General features: G+C 33.9%; 2 protein-coding genes across 2 annotated transcripts in view; one reads left to right on the top strand and one right to left on the bottom strand.

The window, feature by feature from the left end:
- The first annotated feature begins 6,392 nt into the window (after window positions 1–6,392).
- LOC145329397 (perlucin-like protein) lies at window positions 6,393–17,020 on the top strand. Its single transcript, XM_080173494.1, has 8 exons — window positions 6,393–6,521; window positions 7,389–7,499; window positions 7,758–7,844; window positions 8,966–9,029; window positions 9,609–9,665; window positions 13,280–13,343; window positions 16,723–16,789; window positions 16,962–17,020. The coding sequence occupies exons 1-7, from the start codon at window positions 6,447–6,449 to the stop codon at window positions 16,781–16,783; spliced, it is 519 nt and encodes a 172-aa protein (XP_080029620.1). The 5' UTR covers window positions 6,393–6,446; the 3' UTR covers window positions 16,784–16,789; window positions 16,962–17,020.
- An 814-nt stretch (window positions 17,021–17,834) lies between these two features.
- The window catches only part of LOC145329396 (dolichyl-diphosphooligosaccharide--protein glycosyltransferase subunit 1), a 31,468-nt gene continuing 21,884 nt past the window's right edge, over window positions 17,835–27,418 (bottom strand). Inside the window, exons 12-19 of the mRNA XM_080173493.1 lie at window positions 26,724–26,900; window positions 25,844–25,931; window positions 25,205–25,291; window positions 24,425–24,497; window positions 23,957–24,037; window positions 23,220–23,321; window positions 22,489–22,602; window positions 17,835–18,444 (exon numbers count right to left, since the gene is read on the bottom strand). Of these exons, the coding sequence (XP_080029619.1) occupies window positions 18,376–18,444; window positions 22,489–22,602; window positions 23,220–23,321; window positions 23,957–24,037; window positions 24,425–24,497; window positions 25,205–25,291; window positions 25,844–25,931; window positions 26,724–26,900 (791 nt within the window). The 3' untranslated portion in view covers window positions 17,835–18,375. The remainder of the gene's footprint in view (window positions 18,445–22,488; window positions 22,603–23,219; window positions 23,322–23,956; window positions 24,038–24,424; window positions 24,498–25,204; window positions 25,292–25,843; window positions 25,932–26,723; window positions 26,901–27,418) is intronic.

The raw sequence follows: 27,418 nt of genomic DNA, 5'->3' as shown, positions 1-27,418 counted from the left end.
GATAGAACAACCAATAGAGGCCAGTATACACTGTAATTGACCAATGGTAAAATTTATGCCGGCCTCTCATTGGTTATTTTATCATATGACGTCATAATCTGTTGAGGGACTTTTTTCCATACCAAACCCCTATATAGAGGTGGGGGGAGGAGGTTCATTATTTTTTTAGGCCTATACATGGGTTGCCATTATTTAACCAGGTACTTTTTATGAAAGCGACATAATGTTTTAAGGTTTCAAATTCCAAAGACAGAAAGTTTTAGATGAGGCTTATCAACTCTTTAAGCGATTTTATTTCTGTTGGCCATCAATGCTATCGGTACTGCTCTGTGATTATCATAGGAAATATGTGCTTTTCGGTTGTTTTTAAAGATAGACTGCTAAATCTTGGTGTGTAGATTTATATGACAACTAAGTATACACTACTCTAACAAGGATGACAACATCCATAAAATCGAAGCACTGAAACAGTAGGACAAACGGACATTTACACTTATATAGTGTCAGAACTGAATAATCAGAATATAAATGTATAAGAGTCGAAGCAAAGTTGTAAGTAAATTTGTTGAAAAACTGCTTTATACAGGATTATGTTTATGGACATACTTACATTTTTGGGACTTGATTATAGAGTTGCTTCGCTAATAACATTATAATTTGTTGTCCCAGTAATCAATATACCAAAAAATCAGATCAATCGAATGATTAGATCACATAAAAATTTGATGTTAAAAAAGTAATAAAATCATCATGTTTAAAATGGACGTACGGACATTTTGGTAATGATTATAGAGTTGCTACGCTTTTAAATCGTACCTAATTACTAAAGGAATCACCATGCAAAATTTGAAATCGATAGGACAATTCTAACATGCCTAAATTAACGAAAAAAGCTATCCGTTACGGACGGACGTACGGACGGACCAACCCTAATTATAGAAAAGCTTTGCTTTAAAAAAAATGTAGACAGTCTTTGTGTCTGTCATGTTTTTTCTTCAATTTACTTGACTTCCCGTCCTATGTACATACGACAGAGAACCTAATTTGCATAACCGACCAATGGACTACAATAGACGAACATATAAATATCAGTAAATTTGCTACTATAACTTTTAGTGGTTTTAATTGAGTACTTTTTAAAGAGAGACCATATAAGAAGTTTAATCTTGCGTAGTAGATAGAACTAGTTTCAAACCATCATTATATAAACTTAAATTTTAAGATGTTATATATATACATATTTTATGCCTCATTGGTCTTATACAAAGACATTAAGAATTGTATAACATATCATTAATTACTTTGTATTAAACAAGCGGCTACGCCTCTAGAAGCCTCTAGAGGCACTTGAGAGGGGGGAGGTTGATTTTGACAACCCATTTTTTATATTATAGATAGAAAATGTAAAAACAAAATTGAGGGCGGGGGATTAGTCACACACCCTACCCTCCCTTCTTGATTTTAGTTTAAAAAAGAAAATAGCTTAAAACCATCACAGGACCAGTAGGTATATTTCCTGAAGAATTGAGCCAAATCGGTTCAGTGGTTACTGATATCTTAATCTTCAAACAGTCAGACTGACGGACGGACAGACAGACATAATTCTACTTTGTATTATATAAGATGAAAATTGAATCAAGCAATCTAAAAAAAAATTTTAAAATACTAAATTAAAGCTTTTATAATTATTGAAAGTACAAAATTTACATTTATGTAACTGAATAATGTTTTTTTTTTAATTACAGTCTAGACCTAAGATGTTTTGTATCTATACATTTTTAGAGAAAAAAATTTGAAATGATTTATTTTTTATTTTGAAGGTAATATTTTGGTTGGACTCATTTATTTATAGTCACGTGGCTTGGACACCTCACTTTTAAATTGCACATGCACTTTCGTTTTTTTCTGTGTTTCACAGGATAGAAAAAAAACGAAAAATAGCCTAAAACCACCCCGGAACCTAAGTTAACAATGGAGAACCAAATCGGTTAAGTGAGATCTATAGTTTCCGTACTTCTTTCTATAAGAAGAAAATCAACTAATTATAATCTTGCTTTTATAATAATTTTAACCTAAAAGAGAGTGTACTAATTTTCGTTCTATTATATCAGTAATAATTTCATAGACCTCACTAAGTAAAATATTTTTTAAAGGGGCCTTGCTCTATCATTAGATTCGCAGCATCTCTATAAGTATCCGCTTCCCTCACTGACTGACGATGCTGTGAGTATTGGTGCAAAAAATATGACGTAACAAAAAAAATTAGCCAATGATAGGCCGTTATTGACAAATGGTAAAATTTATAGTGGACTCTCATTGGCTAATTTTTTTTGTTACGTCATATTTTTTGCACCAATACTCACAGCATCCTGACTGACTCACTCCTTTCAACAGAAATGTTGTATATAATTTATATATGCTACTAAGATTCCTTTACAGCCAAAGCTATTATAGTAAATTAGTTTATATATGTTTTATCAACTTCTCATCCTTTTAATTTTTTATATATCCATTTTATAATGTTTCGTTTTATGGAAGTTACAAAATAAATTTACTATTTTGTACTTTTTAAATAGATTTACACCAAAACCCTCATTCGACTCATTTTTTTTGGCTTCAAATTTTACTGGAGAAAATTGTATCAATATCTTTCTCTGTAAATGGTTTGGTCACATTGAGGACAGGGTAGCCCCAAAGGGCTAGTGCCTCCCGCAGGGGAAGGTACAGGAAAAACACCATCCCCTCCAACTACTTTTAATTTATCTAAAAAATAACAGAGTGAAGTTTCAGAGCTCGACATGTTCTTTGGGGGAAAGCAACAACGGTTTAAACATTTATGGCGACTTTAACGACAAATAAAAAGACAGCGTTGTTAAATTATTTTAAATGATATAATTCTTTTAATTGGTTAAAAACGATAAAGTTACAGTTTGTTTTCTTTCCATTGTTTTTTAGTAGCGAAGCTACTCTATAATTCACAATGTCCGTCCGTAATTAATTAATGAATTGGGGGAAACGTGATTTTCTCGGCTCCTATAATAGGTAGAAGGCTGAAACTTTTTTACAACATTTCCATCATTAAGGAGCACAATTAACTATAAAACATCAATGGCGGTCGGACTGCTTTTTAGCAGGTTTTAGGCTATTTTTATATTTTTCAAATTTTCCCCATATCTTTGGTGTTTATGGTCCGATTTTCGAAATTTTTTCAGTTCAAGATATCAAAATTAAATTTCCTGTCGTTTAAAGAAAACAACAATGACGGACAGACTGCCTTTTAGCAGGTTTTTGGCTATTTTTATATTTTTCAGATTTTTCCCCATATCTTTGGTGTTTATGGTCCGATTTTCAAAAAAAAATGCAGTTAAAGATATTAAGATTAAATTTCTGGCGTTTTAGGAAAAGAAACAATGGCAGTCAGACTGCCTTTTAGCAGGTTTTTGGTTATTTTTATATGTTTGGTATTTTTGGTCCAATTTTAAAACTGTTTTGCATTAACAGTTTCAAAATATTTTTTTTTCAAAATATTTATGTGCATCTAGTATGTAATTTACTTTAACCGTCTTCATCATACAAAATAAAACAAGGTTCGTGTTTATTTTCTCCAATAAATCTATTCTTGATTTTAATGAAATTTTTGTTTCCAAATACACTTTAAATTTACTTGTACGTACGTATTCCCATTTAAAAATTTGTGTGCTTTGCTACTTATATGGATGTTTTCATCCTTATTTAGAGCAGCAATGGTATTAAAAATCAAGCTTTAGAATTTCACAATAGAAAAATAATGTTATATTTTTAGAGGGAAAACCAAAACGCAATTGAAATTATATTTTCTTTGAGTGTTTTCTTTGCTTGTAGTTGTCTGTAAGTCAATCGGCTAGTAATCATTATATAAAAGTAGCATGATGCCTGTCTGTCCGTATCTGTGTTTTTACAGAATGATATCGCTAACCTCTGAGCTGAAATCATTCTCCATTACAGTGTAGCGTCCCCTAGGTCCTTGAAAGGTTTAAAACTAATGCCCGTATGAAATTCTGTAAATGGGTTATACTCAGTATCAGACAAATAATAGACACACTACCAATGGCGGTAAACAAGATTAACCTTTCTGTGGATTTTAATAATTTATTGAAACGTTTGTAAAAAATAAGAATAAAATAAAGTTGTTATAAAACTTTGAATACTGGGGTAATTTACAGTCCAATGTCCCCTCCGCCCAGGTTATTTACTCCATATTAAGAAGGACCCTTTTTCTATGGAGGGGGGGGGGGGAGGCTTGGTTGAAACTAAACGCATTTATTCAAGATTAGAAAGTTGGTTGCCTAGACATATCCAGGGAGAAGGGGACATTGGACTACAAAATTACATTGGTACTCAAAGTTTTATAGTCTTTTAAAAACTTCGGGTACCGATTTCCATACTAGTTTGTCCCAAATTTTCTACCAATAATTTTGATCGTAAGAAGAAGTAATTTTGCTAATCATCATTGGGGATGTATATCAATTAATCATTGATTGTCTTATCCCTTAAGGTCCCCGATAAATGCCATACAACAATAATAACAAGAAATAACCATTAGCATCATAAACTGTACAATAATTACAGTTGGGAGATTGCACATTTTTTTCTTTTCATAAAGTGTTATATCATTTGGTTATAATATTTTTAGACTACCAATATGTCGTTATTTTTCACCCCAAAACTTCTTTTTATTAATTCTTTTAAGTCAACTTTTATACAATACATTTTTAAAATAATTATTAGAATATCATTTTAAATGACTTCTTACAAATAACAAAGCTTACTGATAATAATGAACTCAAACACTAGCAGACAATAATGTTCTGGCAGGCTAAGACAGAAACTGTGATATTTCTATAATCAACATTTCTAATAAGCCCCATTGTTCTAACTTATCTCAAAAACATTTTAGTATTACTTGAATATTAGGTCCTTTCATAAAAAATCACAGGCTATTAGCAGCATGACAGATCTTTCTTTAGGCAATAATTTTTTTTATTATTAAAATTTAATAAAGCCCTAGCTAAATTGTTACGGTATATTCCCTTTCGTGACAACGCCTCTTAAGGGGCGTTTCGTCGTATTTTCACAGTAGCTTAGAATAGGTTAGGTGATTGTCCCGCAGGGTGAGGCAATTGGCCACGAAGGGTTAGAGCCTCCCAAAGGGGCTAGAAATAGGAGAAAAGCTACTGTGAAAATACGAAGAGAAGCCCTTAAAGAGGCGTTATCACGAAACCCAATTGTTAATATTTTTAAAGATGAATCTGTTTTTAGAACTATTGAGTATTGATATATTAAGCTCTAAAATTGAAATAATTGTCCATTGTCCCATTCCTGTTTTCCTGATTATGACCCAATATTATGATTCTTTTGTCTCCCAATTTTACCATGTAATTAAACTTTACAAACAAAAGTAAACTTTCAAAACAGCAGAAAAAAATATATTGGAAAGCGAGCAAAGAAATTTTAAAAAATATCTATTTTACTTCTTTTTTGTTCACTTTTGGGTTTAAAGTTAACAAACTTTCTCTATAAGAGAGGAGGTATTATCACATTTCCTTTTTGAAATTACACTGGTACCATTAGTTTTATAATCGGGATATATTATTCGTTGGTGCAAAACCTTTGCGTCCACTTATTGAATTCTGTTTGGTTGGAACTAAAATTATGTCTATACTTTTCAACCTATAATTTTAATCTCCAGAAGAGGTGATTTCGTTTATCACCATTGGAGATGTATAATAATTTGTGATACGAAGCTTAATAATGTCTGTCTGTCTGACGCTTAAGATCTTGGAAACTACCTAACTGATATGGCCCAAATCTAAAGTAAATGTGACTACTATACCTATATTGGTTTTCAGCTTTTAAAAAAATTTATATTGGGGCGAGGGAGACCCAACCTCGCCTTAGGGCAAAGCCCCAATTCTATACTATAAAGTAGAAAGGTTGTTTTTGCCCCAAGCCTAAGATTTAACTACTAAATACAAAACAGTAGACTTATTCTGTTACAATTTATTAAATGGAATATTAAATATTGAGCAAATAAAAGGGTTAATATAAGCTTATATATTCTAATATCTTTGACTTTAAGGGCACTCTAAAAGCATTTACTCTAATAGCGGTCCTTAAAATTCTTAGGGGGTCATTGGATCAGTGAGGGAAGCGGACGCTTATAAAGATTCTATACATCTAGAAAGGACCAAAACCTCTGAGTATATAATTACTTATACATTTAACCCTGTGCATCATTAACCCTATTTTCCAGGCATATAAATGGGCAAATTCAAGAAGAAAGTTAGGGGGGGGGGGAAGGGGGGGCAAGAGGGGTAATTGGAAAAACCATTAAATATTAAGGCCTTAAAGCCATATAAAATTTCACTTTAGTTTGGACTAGCCTAGCAAAGGGTTAACACAAGAAAATGAATAAACTTTCTGTTCTAGCGGTTGTTTTATCCTTGGTATCGGGGGCTATTGGACATGGTCATTCTTTGCCAGTAAGTAAACTTTAACTCTTACACAAAAAGTACCCTCTTACGCACTGATACCCCCCTACCTTTTTAAAAAATAAATTGAAAATTGGGAGGGGAATAGTTTTTCGTTTGTTTGATTATCTATTCAGGTTAGGTTAGGTTAGATTGGGTACTGGAAAGCTCCGCAGTGTTAGGTTATAATTAGCTTTTTATTGGTGAGAAAATAAGAGTGGGTTATTTATGCTCAAACGGCACTATGCAGGAATACACCAGTATTTCTTTATGGCAAGCGTAGTTTTAAAAAAATGCTGTAGATTTATTTGAAGTAAAAATTAGTAAAATCGCCTTAAAAATGATCCTTAATACTTTTATCATTTTTAGTCCTTAGGATTTGAACCATCACCAAAATAAAGTTAAGGAAATTAAATGAAATTCTTTATTATTATTTAAAATACATAGATTACAGAATATCTGTCTGTCTGTCTGTGTGTAGCGAAGGATCTCACTAGCCACTGAATCTATATGATTCTCCTTTACAGTGAAGCTTCTCAAAGAAAACGGACTCTACACCAAAAATTTAAGCTTTGCAGCCCTCTACAATAACATAATAAGGACTGTAAATACGAAGTATAGAACATATGTTTTCACTTCACTGCTTCTTTGATTACATTCTTTTAAAGTGCTGGTAAAAAAAACATAGTTCCTTTCGTGACAACGTCTCTCAAGCGTTTTCACAGTAGCTTGTGATGGGTTATTTTAGGTTAGGTTGGGTGATTGCTCCGCAGGGGCTAGAAATAGGAGGAAAGCTACTGTGAAAATACGAAGAAACGCCCCTGAAGAGGCGTTATCACAAAAGTCACTATATCCAAAACAAATTATTATTAATTTTAGTACACAAAGTGTCCGCCAGGATGGATTAGTTTATCCGAGTCTGTGGGGTGTGTCCTGTTTCACACAGAGGCCTGCGGAGGCTATCATGGTCCTGGCTGTAGCTGGATTCAGGTATAATTTCTACATTATCTATCTATCTATCTATCTATCTATCTATCTATCTATCTATCTATCTATCTATCTATCTATATATATATTTATCTATCTATCTATCTATCTATCTATCTATCTATCTATCTATCTATCTATCTATCTATCTATCTATCTATCTATCTATCTATCTATCTATCTATCTATCTATCTATCTATCTATCTATCTATCTATCTATCTATCTATCTATTTATCTATAAATCTATCTATCTATCTAGGCCATGGAAGAATGCCAGAAACTAGGATCCTGGCTGTTGGAGATATATTCTCTGGACCAACAAGATTTTGTTACAAAAATGGCAAAGGTAGATTATCTATAATACAAAGCAGAACGATGTCTATCTGTCTGTCTGTTTGTTTGTTTATTTGTACCGAAGGATCTCGCTAACCGCTGAACCGTTCTCCTTAACAGGGAAGCTTCTCATAGGTCCCGGGAAGGTTTATAACTATTTTTGGTAGGGTACCAACCTCCAAAATTTGTTTTACGTAAAAAAAATCTAAATTGAAAAAAATGGGTTTTGGGATTCAACTTCCCCCTCCTCAAGGCCCCTAGAGGCCTCTAGATGCGAAGCCGCTACTCAAATTTGAAGATCCTTGTTTTTGGCTCGTCCTATCCCGTTTAACACACTTTAAGCGTGTCCTTGTTATTCATGTTATTTTCTTTTTTACAATCATTTTTTTTTAAATTCCCATAAATTTCAACATACAAACAGAAGAACAGACATACAGGAAGATAGACAAAAACATATACAGAGCAGCTTCGCTACCAATAATATTGAAAGTTTAATGTTAAAAAGTAAGGTAACAAGGATGACAACATCCATAAAAGCGAAGCACTGAAACGGTAGGACAAACGGACATTAACACTTGTATAGTGTCTAAACTGAATTATCAGAATATAAAAGTATAAGAGTCGAAGGAAAATTGCAAGTAAATTTGTTGAAAAACTTCTTGATACAGGATAATGTTTATTGAGTTTATGGACATACTTACATTTTTAGGATTTGATTATAGAGTTGCTTCGCTTAAAATATTGTTCTTTGTTGTCCCAGGAATCAATATACCAAAAATCAGATCAAACGGATAATTAGATCACATAAAAATTTGCTGTTAAAAAATTAGAAAAATCAACATGTTTAAAATGGACGTACGGACATTCTGGTAATGATTATAGAGTTGCTACGCTTTCTAAATCGTACCTAACTACTATCGATAGGACAATTCTAACATGCCTAAATTAACGAATAAAAGCTATCTATCTCGGACGGACGGACGGACGGACCAACCCTAATTATAGAAAAGCTTCGCTTTTAAAAATCAGTTCTTGATCATACTAATTAGTTGAAAATAGTTAATGGCTGTTTAGGTTAATTTGAGGCAAGTATGTTTTTACAGATATTTAGACACAAACTATTTATTACTACAGGCTCTAGAAGTGGTGAATGGACCAATGGATTGGTGGGTTGGCCTCACTGATTTGGGACATGAAGGTATCTATCTGTATATTTAATTATCCATCTGTTTATCTAACTATTCATTCATCTTTTGTGGTTAAAATTAATTACTTTTCATCTCTCTTTCAATATCTCTCACTCTCTTTCTTTTCATTTATTCCCTTGTTCTTGAAGCATCTTTAAAAAAAAACATTGTTTAGTCAAATATTATTTTTTTCTGTATTACAGGATTCACTAGCGGCAACGCCTCAACATGCCTCTAAGCGCACTTTTAAGTCAACCCCTCCCCCACATTTTCAATTTTAATTTGAAAAGGAAAAACAAAATATTTTTTTTTTGGGGGGGGGGAGGGTAATTTTTTCTTCGAATGGTGGTGGTACCCATACCCAAAATAGTAAAAGCTTTCCCAGGGCCCTTGTTAATCTACATTGAAAAGAAGAACCATATCGGTTCAGCGGTTAACAAGATCCTTTGGTACAGATAGACATCTTATTACTTTTATTAAAGGATTAGAAATCTTACATAAAATAAAAAAGCAAAATAAATGTTTATGTGTTGCAATATCACTGAGCTTAATTATATATATGTATTTAATTAAGTATATTAATTTATTAGGAACCTGGTTGTGGCAACACTCTGGTAACCAATCTGCTGTTAGTGCTTGGGCTATAGGTCAGTCTGCAGTAGGGAACCTACTCCATTATTATTCAAAATGTCCGTTAGTACGTCTGTGAGTAACGGAATTAGGGAATTTTGTTGACGGCTATATAAAATAGACGGCTAAAAGAGTCGATTGTCTGCAATCCTAAATGGATGTTAATGCATTTTATAAAAGATTTTAGTCATTGTTATCTTATCAAATAAAAAGATCTGGTTTCTTATTAAAACCCAGGAGGAAGTGGAGATTGGGTATTACATTAGTCCCCAAAGTTTTATAATAATGTCATCTTCTTCGTTGGCTTAACAACATTGGTTACTTTTATTGAATTTTGATTGGTTTATTAAGATGAGTATCAAAACGTTTTAACTACTAAGTGTAACCCACAGAAGGGGTAACTTTGTGTACCCTCATCAATTTACCGGTCATTGTCCTATCCCTTCAGAATCCTGCTAAAAACCTGATTAAATCTATGGGTTTTTGTATATGCATTATGCATTGCATATATGTTATTGTACTGTGTGCTTCACTCACATCTACGTTTTTATATTACAATGTGATGAACAAGTTTACATGTAAAAAGGTGAATGGCATCATGTAAGAAAACATGCCACTAACGGCCCACTTTTTATCAAACTACTATCGTATACACCCCTAGCCTTTCCAGGAGCTCTATTACAGGAGTGGGTTATGAATACGCCCCATGGTTAGATTATTAATTGCATTCAACACATTGAAATTGTAAGGGGGGGGGGGGAGGTAAATAAATTCACTAATAAACAGATTATATCAATCGTATTTTCAGTATAGTCACACAAACAGATTATATCATAAGCTATTTGTAAATAAACAAGGATGACAACATCCATAAAAGCGAAGCTCCGAAACGGTAGGACAAACGGACATTAACACTTGTGTAATGTCAGAACTGAATAATCAGAATGCGAATGTATAAGAGTCAAAGCAAAATTGTAAGTAAATTTGTTGAAAAACTGCTTGATAAAGGATAATGATTATGGACATACTTACATTTTTAGGACTTGATTATAGAGTTTCTAACTCGTACCTTACTATTAAAGGAATCACCATGCAAAATTTGAAATCGATAGGACAATTCTAACATGCCTAAATTAACGAAAAAAAACTATTTAAAAAAGTAAAAAAATCAACATGTTTAAAATGGACGTACGGACATTTTGGTAATGATTATAGAGTTGCTACGCTTTCTAAATCGTACCTAACTACTAAAGGAATCACCATGCAAAATTTGAAATCGATAGGACAATTCTAACATGTCTAAATTAACGAAAAAGCTATCCGTTACGGACGGACGTGCGGACGGACCGACCCTAGTTATAGAAAAGCTTCGCTTTTAAAAAGTACATGTACTATTTAGGCTTAAACGACCAAGTTTCTAGATTTTTTTAAAGCTATAAAAATAACAATTGAAAAGGATTAAGAATGGTTCGGCCCATAAATTTTATTAATAGTTTGTTATGCGCGAAGCTGCTATAAAATTTTAATGTTTTGATTGTTGGGATAGAGAATAAAGAAGCCTATTATATTCTTGCATTGCAAATATAATGGTAAAGCCTCTAGTCTCTAGGGATATCTTACATTAGGAAATGGCTAAAAACCTACCCAGTATATATTTAAAGTTACCCTGAAAAATTGGTACAGACGTAAGCGAGATCGTAACGGACAGACTTCTATATATTTTGGGTTATTAGCCAATAGACAAACCATTTGTAGAATATTTTTAAAATCTTTTTATTAAATTTTATTTTTAACGCTTAAAATGTTTTGCACTCTTGCTGATGAAACTGAACATATTCTTGTTAACTTGACAATTATATAAGAATTATATTACGAAATGGCACCATATTAAACTCAACCCATATTCATTCCAGGGATCTAAAGGGATAAGACAATGGCCGATAAATTGATGTACATCCCCAATGATGATACACAAAATTACTCGTCTTTAGATTACAATTAGTGGTTGAAACGTTTGGACACTCAACCAAATGAACCAACCAATCAAAATTTAATTAAAGTACCTAAGGTTGTTAATAAGAAAAACGTTATTATTAGACTTTGGGGACTTGTATAATAAACAGCCCAATGTCTCCTCCCTCCCTGATTCACTCACATACCATCATTAGCTACAATTTTTAAAATCAGACATTAAAAGAAATATAATCTGAATGTAAATTAAAAATTAGTGTTTGTTGGGGGGGGGGGGGGGTCAACTACTATCTAAACCAGGGTTTGGCCTCCGTGAGTCAGCCGCCTGTAAACCTCTGGGAAATCAACCTTTTACAATTTCAAAAATCTGCTAGAAGTCTAAGCTGACAATACATCCCTACAAAATATATCAAAGCACCCAACCTTTTTTTTCACTCCGTATAGAAACTTCCAGATAAAATCCTGTGCACACCACTGAACTAAACAATAATTTTTGTTCAACGCTTGCAAAATATTTATTGACTGCTTTTATTTGTCAATAACAGCGGCTACGACTACTAGAGGGATCTAAGGGCATTTGAGGGAATTGGAATTGGAGGTTGGGATAAGTCGAACCTATACTCTTCAAAAGATAAATTAAATTTTTTTTTCAAGAGAAAATTTCTCTTGTGAGGGAGGAGTTACTCCCCTATAAAATGTTATAACCTTCCCTGGACTTAAAAGAAGCTTCACTGTAAAGACACTGTTACTAAGATTACTAAGGCTAAGATTGATTATTACATGTTTTGGGTTTATTTAATTATCTTTTAACATAACAATAAATAGCAATAAATAACAAAAAGAAAATCAACCATAACGAAAAACAGACACAACCCAATCTGTCCCGAATTTGTATCACTTTTGAAAAGTGCGATTCCTGTGACGTCATATAAAAAGGGAAGGGGGAAAGAAATATCTTCCCTTTTCTCTCATCTCTTTTGAAGAGATTTTCTTCCCCCCTTCCCTTTTTCTTTCCCAAAACGTATATGACGTAACTGGAATCGCACTTTTCAAAGTGATACAAAATCGGGACAGAGTGGGTTGTGTCCGAAAAACACCGCAAATGTTATATAAAACTAAAAAAAATTTATTCTTGGTTATTTTAAAATTGTTTTCCAAAAAATAGCTTTGTTTGTTACATCCTGTTATCATTATATAAAACTAAATGTATGTTTTTTTAGCCCAGAGATGCTTAAGGCATTGGCTAAAAAAATGGTTTTAATCAATCTTATGATTGTACATTTTTTTATTTGAAAACTGGATATAATACGATGCTAGAATAGTTATTTCTCGTATCGTATTATAAACGGCTTTCCGCGGATATAGAATGTACAATTATAAGATTAAAACTAGTTTTTTTAGCCCCGTGGTGCCGAAGGCACCGGCTAAAAAAACTAGTTTTAATCTTATGATTGTACATTTCTATATTCGTAGAAAACTGGATATAATACGATGCTAGACATAGTTTTTTCGTATTCATGAGAACCGGTTCCTATCCACCGGATTCAAATGAATACGAGAAATAGTTTTTTCGTATGGATGAGAACCGGTTCTAATCCACCGGAATTAATCGCTTTCAAATTAATACGAAAAATAATTTTATGATAAAAATTTAATTTAGGTGAACCCAATGGAACCTATACTGAGAACTGTGTCACCATGGCTTATGGTTCCTTCAATTATAGGTTACCTTTTTAAATTTTCATAGGAATAATCCTATTATATAAAGCAGTTTTATTTTGTCTGAAACTTAAGAACTCATATTTGTGTGTGTCTGTAACGAAGTATCTCTCTAACCGCCCAACCTATATGGTTCTCCTTTACAATGTAGATCCGCATAGGTCCTGGTAAGGTTCATAACTATTTTAAGGGAGGGTACAACCAAAATTTGTTTTTTACTTTTTTGAAACTAAAATAGAAATATGTGGGTCGAATTCAATCTCCACAGCTTTAAGTTCCTTTAGAGGCATAGCCGGTAGGGAGTTATAAAATTTCACTTTGATGGATTTCAAACCCTTAAAACTAAACCCTTATTAAATTAAAACTGTTACAATATATGTAGTAAAAAATCCGTAAAATCAACAGATTTAAAAAAAGCAAGCATTTCATACTTACAGACAGAGTGAGGGAACTGAAGCTTTATAAAAGACATAATTAAAATGTTAAATTATGTGTATTAACGGATATGTAATTACTTGGATCTTACACCAGATTTTCATTTTCTCTAATAAAGTGAAACAAGCAGGGGGACAAAATAAAGTTTTCCCCCTTTCACTCCCTATACCCTATCCCCTTCCGTACTACTGGGTGAACGAACAAACCAATAAATGAGTTCCATATTAGCAAACAAAATATACGAAAATTTTTCCCGCCAAAATATCCACGTATATTCTATATCCATTTGTTTATAAGAACTTTAAAACTCGGTTATAATACATTTTTTGATTTTTACTAATTTGTCTAAGCATAGCAACTATGTAAGTAATACCAATTTGATTAGGATTCCATGTTTATTGGCTTTGGGTACATTGGACAACAATAAGGAAAGGGGACTTTTTTCGTATTCATTCGAATCCGATTGATATCTGCTGGATTAAAACCGGTTTTCAGCTCTACTGAAAAATTATGTATAACATCGTATTATAGACAATTTTTCACGTATATTAAAACAAAATCATCAGTCCCTCTGGGCTAACAAAATTGGTTTTAGTCTGATAATTTTTCATTTTAATATATGCGGAAAGCTGTCTATAATACGATGCGATAAATAACTATTCAATACCCATAATTTATCAAGATTTGGATATTAGTTTCGACATAAATTAAAATGATAGAATTGCTAATTTGATATATACTTTTACATTCAAGTAAAAGAAGGAAAGGGAGATTTAGTAAGTGTGATTTTTGCTTTTCAACAAATTATAGGTAAATAACAAGGTGACAACATCCATAAAAGTGAAGCTCTAAAACGGTAGGACAGACGACCATTAACTCTTGGAGAGTGTCAAAACTGAATATGCAAAATATAAATGTTGACAAAATTATACGTAAATTTATTGCAAAATTTCAATAAAGAATACTGTTTAAGGACATACTTACATTTTTAGGCCTTGATTATAGATATGCTTCGCTTATAATATTGTACCTTGTTGTAATAGGAATTAGTACTTCAAATATCAGATCAATCGGATGATTTTATCACACAAAAATTTGCTGTTAAAAAAGTTAAAAATCAACATGGACGTACGGACATTCGTGCAACGATTAAAGAGTTGCTACGCTTTCTAAATCCTACCTAACTACTACGGGAATCAACATTCAAAGTTTGAAATCGATAGGGCAATTCTAACATGCCTAATATAACGAAAAGCGCTAACTGTTACGGACGGACTGACCGACCCTAATTATAGAAAAGCTTCGCTTTTAACAAGGATAATGATGTCAAATCGTAGCAATTTTTTTCGTTTCAATTTAAATACCAAATTCAATATGAACTAAACTTTACAAATGGATATAATTTTACTTGGATCTTATACCAGATTTTCAGGTTCTCTAATAAATTGAAACTTGCAGCGGGCTGATGTAACGATTCCCCGTTAACAAGCTGAATTGACGACTATTTTTCTCATGTCATAATATCCAAATTCTACATCCAATATTTTACATAAGATGAATTAAAAATAATTGCTTACCTGCAAACACAAAACAATCCATTAATAATAAAAAAATCCCCTAAAACTGAAGGAAAAATGTTATGTCAGAACCCAGGATTATAACTACAGGTTTAAGAATAATTTTTTTGCAATTTGTAAAAGATTTAGTTCTTAGTATAAATTCAAAAGCTACTCAATTACTTAAAATACATCCGTCTTGTATAGGAATTATACAGCTCCTATAGAAGATAGATTTCAATTTTTTTTGTGGAAATTTGCTGAACCAATCGCAATCAGCATTACTTTACTTGACTGTCCTTATATAAAAAGGAAATAGGCAATAGTCATATAGATTTAGGTTGTAAAACTTAACATATCTGTTATAGAGTAGCTATGCTACTAATATAATGATTATTTGTTATAGAGATGCTACACTACTAATATCATGATTATTTGTTATAGAATTGCTACGCTACTAATATCATGATTAATTGTTATAGAGTTCCTTCGCTACTAATATCATGATTATTTGTTATAGAGTTGCTACACTACTAATATCATGATTATTTGTTACAGAGTTGTTACGCTACTAATATCATGATTGTTTGTTATAGAGTTGCTACACTACTAATATCATGATTATTTGTCACAGAGTTGCTACGCTACTAATATCATGATTATTTGTTATAGAGTTGCTACGCTACTAATATCATGATTATTTGTTATCGATTTGCTACGCTACTAATATCATGATTATTTGTTATAGAGTTGCTACGCTACTAATATCATGATTATTTGTTATAGAGTTGCTACGCTACTAATATCATGATTATTTGTTATCGATTTGCTACGCTACTAATATCATGATTATTTGTTATAGAGTTGCTACGCTACTAATATAATGATTATTTGTTATCGATTTGCTACGCTACTAATATCATGATTATTTGTTACAGAGATGCTACGCTACTAATATCATGAATATTTGTTATAGAGTTGCTACTCTACTAATATCATGATTATTTGTTAATGAGTTGCTACGCTACTAATATCATGATTATTTGTTAATGAGTTGCTACGCTACTAATATCATGATTATTTGTTATAGAGTTGCGACGCTAATAATATCATGATTATTTGTTAATGAGTTGCTACGCTACTAATATAATGATTATTTATTATAGAGTTGCTACGCTACTAATATCATGATTATTTGTTAATGAGTTGCTACGCTACTAATATCATGATTATTTGTTATAGAGTTGCTACACTACTAATATCATGATTTTTTGTTAATGAGTTGCTACGCTACTAATATCATGATTATTTGTTATAGAGTTGCTACGCTACTAATATAATGATTATTTGTTATAGAGTTGCTACGCTACTAATATCATGATTATTTATTTAGATGGAGTGATGTAGGATGTGGAACTAGAGAGAGAACATTCCCAATTTGTCAAAGCAATTAAAAACCCAGCTTATACCAATAACGAAATTTATTCTGAAAAAATCACAAAACCTATACGTGTTTTTCAGCTGTTGTTGGGGGGCAACACATCTTAAAATTGACGACCTCTCCATTTGCCCCCCAAATATTATTTTAGATTTATTTCTCTTGTTTGTTATACCTTATTCCTGTTAAAACCCTGTATTCCAAAATATCAGGAAGGGACGGGACATTGGACTGTAAATTACGTAGTACCAACGTCCAACAGTTGACTAATGTTACTAAGATGTGGGCTCAATTTTTTTTGGTAATCAAGTTTAATTTTAACATATATTTTCCTTCTAAAGACGAGCTAATTTTGTTTATCATCCTTGGGGCAATAAATCAATTTATCGTCCATTGTCTTGTTCTTGAAAAATATTTATGTCAACAAAGTTGATTAATTGCAATAGTAGTAAAGCTGTAATAGAAGTTCTATTCATTTGAACCTTGAATCTCATATGAAAAATGTAAAATCATGTATTGTAATTTATAGAATAAAATTTTGTTAAATTATTTTTTGTTCTAAAACTGATATCAAAGACCCACATCAGAATCGGTACAGTTATGCTTTACAAATCGTACCGTATTGTTACAGGAATCAGTGCTATTCGTATTAGGAAAATGTTCGTTACTTACAAACCTAATTATATGATAGCTTCGCTTTAAAACAGGGATCCAAATCCGCCATATTTTGCTGGAGCCGTTATTTTCAGCTCCAGCTCCGGGGATAGCAAAAATAATACCTGGCAAAAAAAGGATTTTTTATACCTTGATTAAACTTAATGTTTAAATTTTAAAGTCTGCAAACCCTTTTAAGTTTATCAAGTCCATGTTTCTCAAAAATTGAACTTTTAAAACCTTAAAAGTCAAAAATTTACTTATAATTTTTTTTGCTTAGTTCTTCTTGATTTTAGGTCTGAACCGGAGCCAAATCCGGAGCTAGAGCCGGAATCGGAGCCTCCCCAAAAATCAAACGGCTCCGCATCCCTGCTTTAAATAATCTAACTTGAACATCAGTTGACAAATAAAAATTTTGAAACAAGACAACATTTATTTGAGAATCATCAGCAAAAATCACAAAAATGGGGTGAAATCACACAAAAATACAAAATATTGCTTAATAAATAACAACATAAAAATTCAGTGATGATTTTTTAAAATATCATTAAATAAATGTTTAAACAGTTTTTATTGGAATTAATTTGAAAATAAAATCATATAAAACAATTTTTCAACAAGAAAAAATTAATTTAATGTAATTGTACAATTTAAATATCTTTTTAGAAAAGTACAGAAATATGGAAATTTCATTAGATATAAAACTTTATACTTTAAATACTATTTAGAGAGCTTACCAAATTAAGGAAAATTAAAAGATTTTATAAAGTTTTTATTTCAACTGGTGTATGGCTAAAAATGCAGAATTTTAAGAATTCTAAATAAGCAAGTTACTTGAAGCTGTATCATTACAAAGTTCAAATATTCACACATTTTAAAATTAAAACTGCTAAATATTTAAAACTTATCCTGATACTACTAACAGAATGTTTTATAACATGATCTTAGTTTTAATTAAAAATAACGGACAATGAAATTTATTTTGTCCATAGTTTCTTCCATCTTCTTTAACATGACATTCTCCTGAAAAAAAGGCTTAGTCAGTGTTTTTTTATGCTATGTGCCAATCTTTTAACTCGCTTTGTCTGTCCGTTTGAACGCCAATGCATATGTGTAGAGCTTTAAGGATGACAATATCCATAAGTAGCGAAGCACAATAAAACATGGAAGTTATAAGGCAAAAGCTCAGTCGCACCAAAAAAAGAGAGGGAGAAAAAGGTTGTCGCGGAAGAGCTTGTCAGAAGTGCAACTACCTGGAAATCAACACCATCAGAATCTTCAGCAAAGTCTTCCAACCTACTCCTCACAGAGGACACATGTATCAGCTTATGAATTTTTATTCTAACTGACCAGCCAATGCCGGCAGGACTGGTCAGAATCCTTCTGCTAAAGGCCGGCATAGAACCAAACCCTGGCCCTGGAAAACTCTACATCTGCCCAGTGTGCCACGTCAAGCTTAAGACAAATGCTCAGTCGGTACAATGCAGCAAGTGTACTGAATGGGTACACTTCCGCAAAACCAACAACTGTAGCGGCTTAAAATCCACTAACTCAAGACATTATGACCAGACGACCTATGTTTGTTCCGCCTGCCTTAATGATCCACTTACCTACCCACCTCAGCAAACAACCATTCCCTCTACAACTAATTCTTCACCGTCACCTTCAACATCCTCTTCAACTACAACCACAAACCCACCTTCATCTCACACACATCCTCAACACTTCTCTTCCATCAACGACAACATAGACTACAGTCTGAATATCCTACAATGGAACTGTAATGGTATAAAATCAAAGCTACCTGAACTTGTCTCATTTGTAAACCAACATCAAATCAAAATAATAACACTCCAAGAGACCAAACTTTCTGCAAAATCTACAACTCCTGTGATTCCTAACTTTACTCTGATTCGTAAAGACAGGAATAAGGACAATGGGGGTGGCCTCGCCACCTTTGTCCACAAATCCATCCTGTTTACACAGGCCAAAGACATTCCTGGAGATGGCCACACCGAAAGTAAAGGTGTTAAGGTGGGAAACATTACCATCAGAAATGTCTACATCCCACCAGTAACCAGCTGTACTCAGGGGTTCATACATAACATCCAAGCACTTCTGTCTGAACCAGACTCTTTAGTCTTGGGAGATTTTAATGCTCACAATCCTTTGTGGCATTCTAGCATCCAAGATGCAAGAGGAGACAAGGTTGCTGAAGAAATTGGTGACTCTAACTATGGAATTCTGAATGAAGACGTACCTACCAGACTTCCATCTAATGGACAGGCAACTTCTCCAGACATATCCATAGCTTCAACATCTCTACTTCCACACATTGAATGGGAAACAGTTACTGCTCTCAGCTCTGATCACTTGCCAATAATTATAAAGATCAACACTAATATACAGGAGATCAAAAGTGATTACAGGAAATACGTCAACTTTAAAAAAGCTGATTGGGACAAATTCAATAACATCACAGAAGAAAGGTTTGCAAGACTCCCAGAACCAACAAATGTCCATTCTGCTGAGAAAAAGTTCAGGAAAATAATAAACCAAGTCTCCAAGAAAACCATTCCTGGAGGCCGAATTAAAGATATTATACCAGAAATACCTACCACGACAACAAATAAAATCAAAGAAAGAGACACATTAAGAGCCACAAACCCAGACTCTCCAAATATCCAGACTCTAAACCGCGAGATCCTTCAAGAGATAAATGAACATCGGAAATGTAAATGGAGAGAAAAGGTCAATGAGATAACAAGTGGCTGCTCCTCCAAGCTGTTCAAACTCATTAAGAACCTCAATGGAAAAAACGGCAACAACAACACCAACCAAGCCATCAAATTCAAAGGCAAATATCTAACATCCTCTCTAAGTATAGCCAACAGCTTCAACAAACAATATACATCCATTGTGAGACACCAAAGCTCTAAAACATCACGTAGCATTTCCAAAGACATCAAAAAGAACAACTTGGAGAACCCATCCTCTTTCAACCCTACACAGACAGCAGAAGCTATTAAAGCTTGTAAAGCATCCAAGGCCGCAGGACCTGACAATATCTCCAACCTGCATCTTAAACATCTTGGGCCCAATGGATTGGAATATCTGACTAAGATATTTAATCTATCACTTGCTTCAAGCATCATACCTGACATTTGGAAAACTTCAGTCATTATCCCACTACTTAAACCTGGTAAAGATCCTCAAGACTCCAATTCCTACCGTCCAGTCTCCCTCCTTTGTCCAGCAATAAAAATCCTTGAACGTCTGCTTCTCCCTACTCTCACAGATTCTCTTCAAATTCCTGTTTTCCAACATGGTTTTCGAAAGAATCATTCCACTGTGTCCGCCCTTAATGACTTTAATGACCAAGTTGCCAACGGTTTCAGTAAAGGGAGACCACCAGACAGAACTGTCCTTCTTCAGATTGACCTTAGCAAGGCTTTCGATATGGTCTCACATGACAAGCTTCTAAAAGACTTGGGACAGTCTCCCCTGCCCGGATTCCTGAAAAGATGGTTTTGCTGTTACCTGAAAGGTAGGCAATCCAAGGTAAACTTCAGGAACACAACATCTAAGTGCAGGAATGTTAGAGCTGGAGTTCCCCAGGGAGCGGTTACATCACCAATTCTCTTCAACTTCTATCTACGCAACCTCCCTAACCCTCCAGACAATGTTCAGGTTGTCCAGTACGCCGATGATATTTCTATCTATGCCACAGGCCTGAACATTGATGCTCTAACAAACTCAATCAATGACTATGTACCCAAAGTCATTGAATTTCTAAATGAACGAGAGCTAGCTGTGTCACCGGAAAAATCCACTGTAACTCTTTTCACACCTGACACCAAAGAGTACAAACTCCACCCTAAGGTCATGATTAATAACATTCATGTTCCACTAGACCATCAGCCTAAACTGTTAGGAGTCACCCACGACACAATGTACACTTTTTCTACGCACATTCAAAATGTCACCAATTCAGCTAACACCAAAATCAATATGCTCAAAAGTTTGTGTGGATCTGATTGGGGTCAGGACAAAGAAACGATGTCCATGACCTACAAAGCTATTGCTAGAAGTGGCCTAGAATATGCTTGTCCTATCTGGAGCCCTATCATATCAGACTCTAGCTGGAAAAAGCTCCAACGATCCCAAAATCAAGCTCTCAAGGTAGTAACTGGCAATTTAAAGATGGCCTCTGAACAGCACATCCACCAAGAAACCAAGATTCTTCCAATAAAAGAACACTGTTTAATGAAATCTAAACAGTACCTATTAACCTGCCATCAACAAGACCATCCAGGCTCCAAACACATCTCCAAGCCTTTACCTACCAGACACTACCTTAAACCAACAATACAGAAATTTAGAAACTGCATTAGAAAATACCTACCTATAAATGCAGATAACAAGAAGGCCAAACTCAAGGAAATTCATACATCAGAAGTAAAAAATGTACTTGAGAACCTTCCACCCAACAGGGTACTTGGACACACCCCCCCTGACATTAACAATGAAGAAATGACACTCCCCAGACATGTCAGATCACAACTCTCACAGCTGAGATCTGGCTTCAGCCGCAAACTTAACTCTTATTTACACAAAATTGACGAAAATATTGATGACAAATGCCCCAGCTGCAAAAACTCACCCCATGACACAAGACATCTTTTTAACTGCCCTGACAATCCAACTACATTGGACGTATTATCTTTGTGGACAAAGCCAAAACAGGCTGCAGACTTTCTTAATCTTGACGAGGGTTCTACCTGACTTAACTACAACCAAAATATATGTAACTGATACATGTGCATTAGCAGATACGTGTGAACGTCCTCTGGAGGCTAACCAACCAACCAACCAACCAAGGGAGAAAAAGAAAAATAATATAAAAGCTCTAGGTAAACCTTTATTATAATATATTTCTTTTGTAGCGTAACCGACAGACCGACGAACAAAGTAACAAAAAAATCAGTTGTCTATCTCAATCAAATTTCTCACGTGACATAGCGTTACATAGAGTATCTTTGCAATTTAAAAATATGAATACGCTACCTGTTCCAGATAGGTTGCTTTGACGAGCTTGCCAGAAACAAGCTTCTCCACGAGGCTGGCCTGCTGGGTCTGATAATCTCTGTAAGCTTTGTCCAGGCGTTGCACCTCACTAACCTAAATATCAATAGTGAAAGTAAAGGAAGGTTCCTATCAATAAGATGAGAGTTGAGTACCAATACCACACCCTCCAGCCTTCCCCCATCTCCTTATTTAAAAACTAGCGGCTTCGCCCCTAGCCTCTAGGAGGTTTGCCCTAAGAGGTATAATTAGATCTTTTATTACCTGGAGATGCCCCCCCCCTCCACCACTATTTAAATTATTTTTTTTTAAATTTATGGGGGGATTTTTTTGTTTTTTTGGGGGGGTTGGGGGTGTCCCACCCCCTAAGAAAATAGCTTAAAACCACCACAGGATCAGTAGGTATATTCCCTGAAGAGTAGAATCCGATCGGTTCAGTGGTTACCGATATTTTAAGGGACAGACAGACGGACGGACAGACATCATTCTACTTTGTATTATAGATAGATTGAATAAAGGGGGGTGGGTGCTAGGGTAGTTTTTTGCTAGTTTGTTAATTTTAACTAGGTTGTATTGTGTACTGTTATCCACACAGGGTTAGGCTCCTGAGTACCAAACAAACGAAAAACTACCCCGTCCCCTTATTTTCAATTTATCTTATAAGGAAGCAGGGAGTGTTTGTGAGAAAGCGTCCGATATTTTTAAAAACATACCTTTTCCCCGATGTCCGAGTTGATATTCTTGACTGTGGTCAGGAGCTCGCTGACGGCCTGACTCTCGTTCTTGTGCTCGTTCATGATACGCTTCAGGGAGGCCTACAGTATAAGGTTTATAAAGAGCTAGGAAAATAAAAGTATATAATAGAATCAAGGTAGAAGATTCGGGTATACTCCCATTCGCGACAACGCCTCTTAAGGGGCGTTTCGTTATATTTTACAGTAGCTTTTGATAGTTTATTTTAGCTTGGGTTAGGTAAAGTTAGGTTAGATGATTGCCCCGCAGGGCATAGAAATAGGAGAAAAACTACTGTGAAAATAAAACGAAACGCCCCTTAAGAGTCGTTGTCACGAAAGGAACTATACCATCTGCCTAGCTTACTGTGTAACTGTGTAAGTGGAACTTTTGAAAGAACCAATAATATTTTATTTGTATTGGGTTTTAGTAAAACCAAGTGATTACGGAAATTGTCCTAATGTAATATATATTAATAAATGACCTTTTGAGGGGGAAATCAGCAATTTTACATTTGATGAAATACTTTATTTTTGCGCAAAATTTAAAAAAAATATGCATACCTAAATTCAGTAAACATGATTTTTTGTCTTTTCTCCCCAATTTCGAGGACACTTTCAATTATTTGTTACAAACTTATTTTTTTTCAAAAATAATTCTCGTACATTGCACTTGGTGACTTAACCCTTTAAAGTAGTGACATATGATTGTAAAGTACCTGGTATGCGTTGACATCCTTGCTGGACTTGAACTTCACCATAGCGTCAGCCATTGCCATGTACAGGCCGTTACGACGATCCTGAAATTATATGCCTATGTCATAAGAGTAAAATTTTCAAGTCCTAGCTACATCATATGTTTTATATTTGATATATCTCAGAATAACAAAATAATACCTACTGGGTTCTATAATTTAAAATCAAATGCATCCTTTCAACTTATTTCCTTATTTATGATTAAAAAATAGATCTTTTTTTATACAAATCATTATGGAAGTGTAGCAGCAGTCTTCTCAACATAAAGCAGGTCCTAGGAAATTTTGCCAAGGGTAGAATAAGTTAACCCTCTCAAAAAAAAGCACAAACAAATAAATTCCTCTCACATTACAAAATTCTTTTCTGTTTTGGTTGCTCAGCTATTATACAAATCTAAGAGATGGTCTGTCTGTCAGTAATGCTTATTTTACCTGGATGTTAGCAACCTTCTCCAGATATCCAGCCACCTTCATTTTTGCTTCTGCACCTTCGTCCACACGAATACTAACACAAACGCACAACCAAATTTAAATGTTTCAATAAAAATGTAAAAGAATTTAAAAAGAATTATAGGTAATAATAACAATGAAGACCTTTTCAGAACATTAAATAATTGGACTGACAAGAGTTGCTTTCATGAGAAGCTTCCCATAGGTCCCAGGAGAATTTTAGGCTATTTAAAGGTCTCTACATAAATTAAGGCTCTTTTTATTCCCCCTTTCTCACCCTATATGCTATCGTTCTCACCTAACAGCTTGGCCCCTAGTGGTTTCTAAAGACAGTCCAATGTGTGAAGTGAAGTAAGTCGACCACCTATTTTCCATTTAGCAGGTGTTAAAAAGAAAAGGAATATGGAGTTTTTTTTTTCAAGGGAAGCTTTCTCTGACGCATCCTCCTACAAAATAGTTATAAAGATCTCATAGAACTATTAAAGTTTTAATGTAGAACCATATCGTTCCAGCGGTTAGTGAGATCTTTAGGTATATGACAGATGTGGTGTTACTTTTGTGTGTATGTGTAGCCATTGTTTCTTAGTGTTTGGACCTAAGTAGTCATGGAGAAGGACGAGACACTTTTGTATAGCCACTAGGGCCAGCTCAAGCTCCACGCTCAAGTACATTATGACTTGACCCGCTGTCTAAAGGGAGCTACTCGTTCCTTTGTATAAGTAATAGGCATAGTAAATACGGGTAAATAAGGTTGTATGTTGCCTAAAGTCAAGCCTGACATAGATGATGGAGAGTAGGAACAGGAGGAAGAAGGCAGAGATCAGAAGGAAAGGCTCCAACAACATCGACCTGACATTTTAAACAAGATTAGTTTCTACAAATGACGAGGAAGAATAGGTATTATTTTTAAATGGAAAATTGTAAAACTTTTGCATTTAAATCGGATTCGGATGGGATTGTCAAAATATTGGCGGATTTATCTCAAACGGATGTATATTCCGGATTAATCCGAGGTAAATAACTAAATTTTAACGGATTCGAACACAAGATATTTCTTATTTAGGCGTTGTGTCAATGTGTAATCTAGAAGATTTGCTCGTATTGCATTCGAAACCGATTAATATCCTAAAATATACGAAAAAACTATGTCTAGCATCGTAGGTATTGTATCCAGTTTCCTACAAATATATAAAAATGTACTATCATGAAGATTAAAACCAGTCTTTTCGCCCATGCCTCTCGGGGCTAAAAAACTGGTTTTAATCTGATAACTTTACGTACATTTTATATCCGCAGAGGGCTGTTTATAATACGATGAGAGAAATAACTATTCTTTACATCCTATAGGTATTTCTATAGATGAAAATCTAGCAACACGAAGAAATAGGTTCCAAATCATACTTGTGATAATATGTGAACTGAAGGTTAAAATTTTGAATATGAGGTTCTGTGAGGTCACCAATACTTCTCATTACCACAACAGTGCGTCCTAAAAAAATGAATTACTAAATACTTTAAAATACTAAGGATAAAAATCTTAGGGAGGGAGGAGACTTTGGGCTGTATTTTCCTCTAGTCTCCATAGTTTTATAATAAAGTTTTCTTATTCATTGGCCTAACAACTGTTGGGGACTTTCATTAATGTTGAGCGTTTAAACGTTTCAACCACTATTTCTAATCTACAGAAGGTAGGTATAACTTGGTGTATAATCATTTGGGACGCGACTTATATCGGCAATTGTCTTATTTCTTTATATCCCAGTTAAGTTCTATTAACCATAAAAAATAAAACATGTTATTGCAACTGTGCCAAGCAAAGTAACAGAACTGTAATTCTTTAAAGTTTCTTTATGATGACTTCAAAAATGACATTACTTCAATCTAATGACCTTAAAGGCTTCATAGATACCTACTTATTTCTTTAAATCTTCCTGTAATATTAGCCATTTTAATTATACAGTGGCAGACGTAACTTATTTTAACAATTTTGTCCATAAAGACAAAACGCATTGCCAATAACAGAAGGACCATCTATTATTTGAAGTAGTCTTTTGTTTGTAGTTTAAGTTCTAAGTAACCACTAAACCGATTACTTAGGTTGTTCTTCTCAGGGAATATTACTATTGGTATCTTAATAGTTTTAAGCTATTTTCTAAATTTGGGAGGGAGGAACAACATCCATTCTTAAAATACACAACACAACCTTTACGGATTTTACCCAGAAACTACTTTTCCCTTTGTCCTCCACCAAATTACTTTTATTAGTAACACATCTACATACCTGTAGTATCCAGGTAGGTATAATGTTTTCCATCCGCCTCCCTCTTCACTGGGTAGGGAGTGGACAACTCAATGTTGGACACGCCCTCGGGCAGGATCACACGGACCTCGGCGTTCTCAATGAGCATGTCGTCAAACAGATGGTCCACCAGACGGATGTTCAGAACGTGGTTGTCTCCTAAATAATAAATTCTGTTCACAGATATTTCTTAATGTTTTATATTATACAAGCATAGTATGTGCAGCTTCCCTAAAATGCAGTACACATTAGAGTAAAACACTTGAGAGAGAAAGGGTTAATAACTGTATCTCCCTATTGCAACCACCCTGTGCAACCTTTCTATTGGGTCATGGAAAATCAAACAATGATGTCGCTTATATTAACACAGCCAAGTAGCAGAAAATAATTTAGAAGCAGACGAAAAAGGTCATTGAAATCGGAAGGAAGGTAGTTGTCAGTAAATACATCTATACTATAGAGTACACAATCGGTTAAGAAGTTTTTGAAATATTGAGCTTCAGATAAAAAATATAATAAAACTATTTATATTGGAAGGTTTTTTATCATAAAATAATAAATCTAGGACTTAATTGATTCTTTTTGATGGTTGTAAATTTATTAAAGGGTGTGCAAAAAAAAATGCGGACCTTTTTAAAATTGAAATTGTGCGGTTTGTGTTAATAGTAGAAAAATGT

Source organism: Acartia tonsa, chromosome 10 (assembly GCF_053477335.1).
Source record: "Acartia tonsa isolate MP-2025a chromosome 10, ASM5347733v1, whole genome shotgun sequence".
NCBI lineage: Eukaryota > Metazoa > Arthropoda > Copepoda > Calanoida > Acartiidae > Acartia > Acartia tonsa.
Note: the sequence above shows the minus strand (reverse complement) of the source record. Positions and strands in the feature narration are given on the sequence as shown.

What these genes read in the sequence shown, in the direction of transcription:
- LOC145329397 (XM_080173494.1), top strand. Translation starts at nt 6,447, where the DNA reads ATGAATAAACTTTCTGTTCTAGCGGTTGTTTTATCCTTGGTATCGGGG. An exon ending in TTGTTACAAAAATGGCAAAG is followed by an intron (nt 7,845 to 8,965) that starts GTAGATTATCTA and finishes TTATTACTACAG; the next exon opens with GCTCTAGAAGTGGTGAATGG. An exon ending in TATGGTTCCTTCAATTATAG is followed by an intron (nt 13,344 to 16,722) that starts GTTACCTTTTTA and finishes TTATTTATTTAG; the next exon opens with ATGGAGTGATGTAGGATGTG.